At 40.5% G+C, this 3,638-nt stretch overlaps 1 protein-coding gene across 1 annotated transcript in view; it reads right to left on the reverse strand.

Annotated features, from left to right (window-relative positions):
• Positions 1-789: 789 nt before the first annotated feature.
• The window catches only part of PHYBLDRAFT_68111 (hypothetical protein), a gene marked incomplete at both ends in the record, with an annotated part of 4,527 nt that continues 1,678 nt past the window's right edge, over positions 790-3,638 (reverse strand). Inside the window, 5 exons of the mRNA XM_018441888.1 lie at positions 790-1,246; positions 1,362-1,607; positions 1,708-1,747; positions 1,846-2,472; positions 2,594-2,706. Coding sequence (XP_018295118.1) covers positions 790-1,246; positions 1,362-1,607; positions 1,708-1,747; positions 1,846-2,472; positions 2,594-2,706 — 1,483 coding nt within the window. The remainder of the gene's footprint in view (positions 1,247-1,361; positions 1,608-1,707; positions 1,748-1,845; positions 2,473-2,593; positions 2,707-3,638) is intronic.

Raw genomic sequence — 3,638 nt, forward strand, 5'->3', positions numbered from 1 at the left:
AAACACATACACCAAAAAGTGTATGGGAAGGTATTAAACTAATGACTATAAAGACAGGAAGGAATACAGAAAATCAAAAGTAAGAAAACAGAAGGGAAAGAATGGAAATCAGCTCACTTCACTAGCCCGCTTCTATTGGAGCCCTCAAACCTGCTTCTAAACCCGGTTCAGTATAAAAATTAATTTGTTAAAGACTCTTTGCTTAAAATTGTGATATAGCTCGCTCTTTTCTTATGCTTTCTAACTCTGTAAAACGCGGTATGAACTTCACAGCCAGCAAATCTCTATTATTTTCCTTCAGCTTGAACCATATTGCTATTATGGCTATGAAGTGGGAGGTATATTTGCTTGAATTTTCTACCAAGGTTCACTTCCCAGTAAGTTAGCTCTCTATCTTTCACTGAGTGCTGTTTGGACACTGTGTTCCCCAAACTTTTCCTCCTGACCTCTTTTTGTTTTAGCAAGAAGAATAATAATAATTGTGATACTACTCCTATTAGGATATTCATGCCATAAGCTATTGGCTGTGTTTTATTGGCTCTCTCACTAGAGACAGAAAAAGGATTATAGAGATTGTTTGTTTGTTTGTATGCTTGTTTATTTGTCAAAAAGTATTTGGATTTATATCCTTGTGTGAATGTGAATATAGGTGGGGGTGTTTGAGCGTTTCCCAAAGTAGTAACAAAAAATAAGAAGGAGAGAACGACTGTGTGTGTGTGTGTGTGTGTGGGTGGGTGGGTGTGGGCGTGCGAGTGAATTTTTTTAAGGTTTTTTCTAACAAATTTACATTTAATCTTCCTGACCATACCAAGGACAGTTTCCGTACACAGCGGCACTTTCTTCTGTGTCCTTGACACATCGGAATCCGATAGCGGCCGAACGATCAAGAGAGGGTGACATAAGCAAGTATTTGCCATGCTCGTCATTTCTATAGGCCTGAGGGAAGTATTTATCGCTGTACTGGGGCTTGTAGTAAGATCCACCACGGATAACAGCAGCGCGGGTGTGCTCATCAACATAGACGTCTGTCCACTCCCACACATTGCCAACCAAATCATAGACACCAAACACTGAACGGCCTTGGATATGGGTGTCCACATCGGCAGCAGGATGATTAGGATAGAGACGGTCACGGCCAGTGTAGGGTTCTGGTACTTTGGTTTCATCCCAGCACTCACCCCAAGGATAAGCGCGGTATTCAACACCACCTTGAGCCACGTACTGCCACTCCCATTCGTGAGGCAAGCTATACACAGAGCAGAATATGATAAAAATGTGATGTGTGATGAGTTTACAGCAATAACAAACATACAAAAAAATATATAATTCACAATAGACTTGAAAGTTCTCTTGATCCTTACCGTTTTCCAGCCCATTTGGCATAAGCACGGGCATCTTCAATCGAGACGTGAGTAACAGGCTTGTTTCCGTTATCACAGGGGTAATTTCCTTCAACCCAGTGCTTGAGGAAGTTTGTGGGGTCAGCAGGTTGATACTTTGAGTCGTCCAAGAATTCCTTGAACTGTTTCTCTGTTACAGGATAGATATCCATATAAAACGATCTCATCTTTATTTGGTGAGGGTGATGAACTCGGGTCGGTTCAAATCTAAAGATTTACACAAACTTGTCAGTAACATATTTTATTTTATTTTATGTAGTAAATTTTCTTTTCTTTTTCTTTAAATAATAATAATATATACACTTACTCCCAAGGATACTTAATGTCAACACCAGGATATTCTGATCCTATTGGTATATAAAAGAATATAGAGTAAATAAGTCAATAAATCAATAATAACGAAATTGGTATTGGTATTGAAGGATAAACATATGTTTTTTTATACCTGGAGGATGAGGTTCACGACCATTGATACGGAATTCAAAGTGGTCACCATCAATGCGAACCATGAAGGGTGGAGCTTCACTGGAAATTGGTGATACAGTAACCTCGTCGAGTTCTTGCCAGAGGATAGAGCTGGAAATAGGATACCGCTGGAGAGGGATCTTGGAGCGTTCGGCCATGAATTTCAAGAAGACTTCAAACTCATGGGGTAATTGTACCATGTCTGGCGATACAAAGATGCAACCGTAACCCTTGGGTTCGATATCAAAGCTCAGGGTAGCCAAGCCATCGACAACATTGGAAGGATAGATTTCTTGACCGTGCCAGACATCGTAGAACTGATAGCCGATCTGGTAGGCTACCACAATCTGATGGCCGGTCACCTGGAAGGGACCTCGGTTGACGAATGTCCAGAGGACCTGTTCGGGTGTGGTAGATGAGCGCCAGCGACTGCTAAACACATTCTTGTAGTTGATGCAAGGCGAGTGAGGTTCCCATTCAGGAGAGCTGAAGAAGGTTGGGCCAAAAGCACGAAGGATACCAGAAGTGCGGCGAAGTGCCTCACCATCACGGGGGCTCATCTGGTTCCAGGTACCAAAGATGTTTTCCCATGTTTCAATACCAATACCTTTATAGTACAAACACAAACACAGAATAAAATAAAATAATGATAATGATAATAATTAGCCTTTTTGCTTTGTGTGTTTGGATATAATTCCAAAGAGAGATAGAGAGAACAAAGAGCATACCATTGAAGAATGCATGCTGAATCAATTCTGTCTTGTTACGGGACCAACGATCCATAGAGTGTGTCATATGTTTGGGCTCAAAATATTTACGGGATGCAATAGTAGGCACACGGCTGCAAGAAATGCAGAAAAAAAAAATATGTCGGTCAAGAGTACATTGTGCATGCATGAGTGCATAATTATTATAATTATTTCTTACAGCTTAGTGTCATATTTGGCTATTAATAAAAAAAATACAAAGACAATTTATAAATACTTGAGCTCAATAGACATCATATTATAACTTACCCATATCCATAGTGTTATAGCGCAGGATCTAAGATATAATTAAATCATTAGTGTCTTTGTAATTCAATTCATAATTCTTGATACTTACGGCTGTGTCATCTTCATCCGGGCCTCGGCTCATTGACTCGGAAGAGTGTGCTGTAGCTTGAAGCACAAGTGGGTGGCCAATTGCAAGCGAATTGAGCCAGTAATCTTGCGTGATAAACGAAACATCGCTGGACATGCCATCCACATTGTACTCCTCTGTTTCACGAATAGACAAATCATCGGTAAGTAATCACCGATAGTAATGATTAGCAAAAAGAAAAAAAGGCTTACTAAAGAGTCTTGGAAGGATATAACTCCAGGCAGCTTGAGGGTCTCTCTATTAAAGAAATATATAATTTAAGAATTGTATATTCAATAAAGTTAAAAAAAAAAAAAGGGGGGGGGGGGGGGGGGGGAAGAAGCCGACTTTGCTTTTAAGGTTTTAATTACGGGGCCCTTTTCCCCAGCAAGGGCAGGGAAAAAAACCCTTAAACCTTTTTTGGGGAAATGTTCCACTAAACCCCGGGTTCCCAAAGGACCCGAAAAAAAAAAAAAAAAAAGGGGATGGATTGGTTGGTGAATAAAAATTGTTATTGGACCCTTGAAAAAAAAGGTGTCCCACCCCCCGGAAAGGCCCCGAAAAAATCTTCTGGGTTACCACTGTCCCATCCCCTGGTGGGGACTGGGGGCCAAATCTTCCTTTCCCAAAAAAAAAAAAAAAGTTTTTTCG

Source organism: Phycomyces blakesleeanus (assembly GCF_001638985.1).
Source record: "Phycomyces blakesleeanus NRRL 1555(-) unplaced genomic scaffold PHYBLscaffold_5, whole genome shotgun sequence".
Classification (NCBI taxonomy): Eukaryota; Fungi; Mucoromycota; class Mucoromycetes; order Mucorales; family Phycomycetaceae; genus Phycomyces; species Phycomyces blakesleeanus.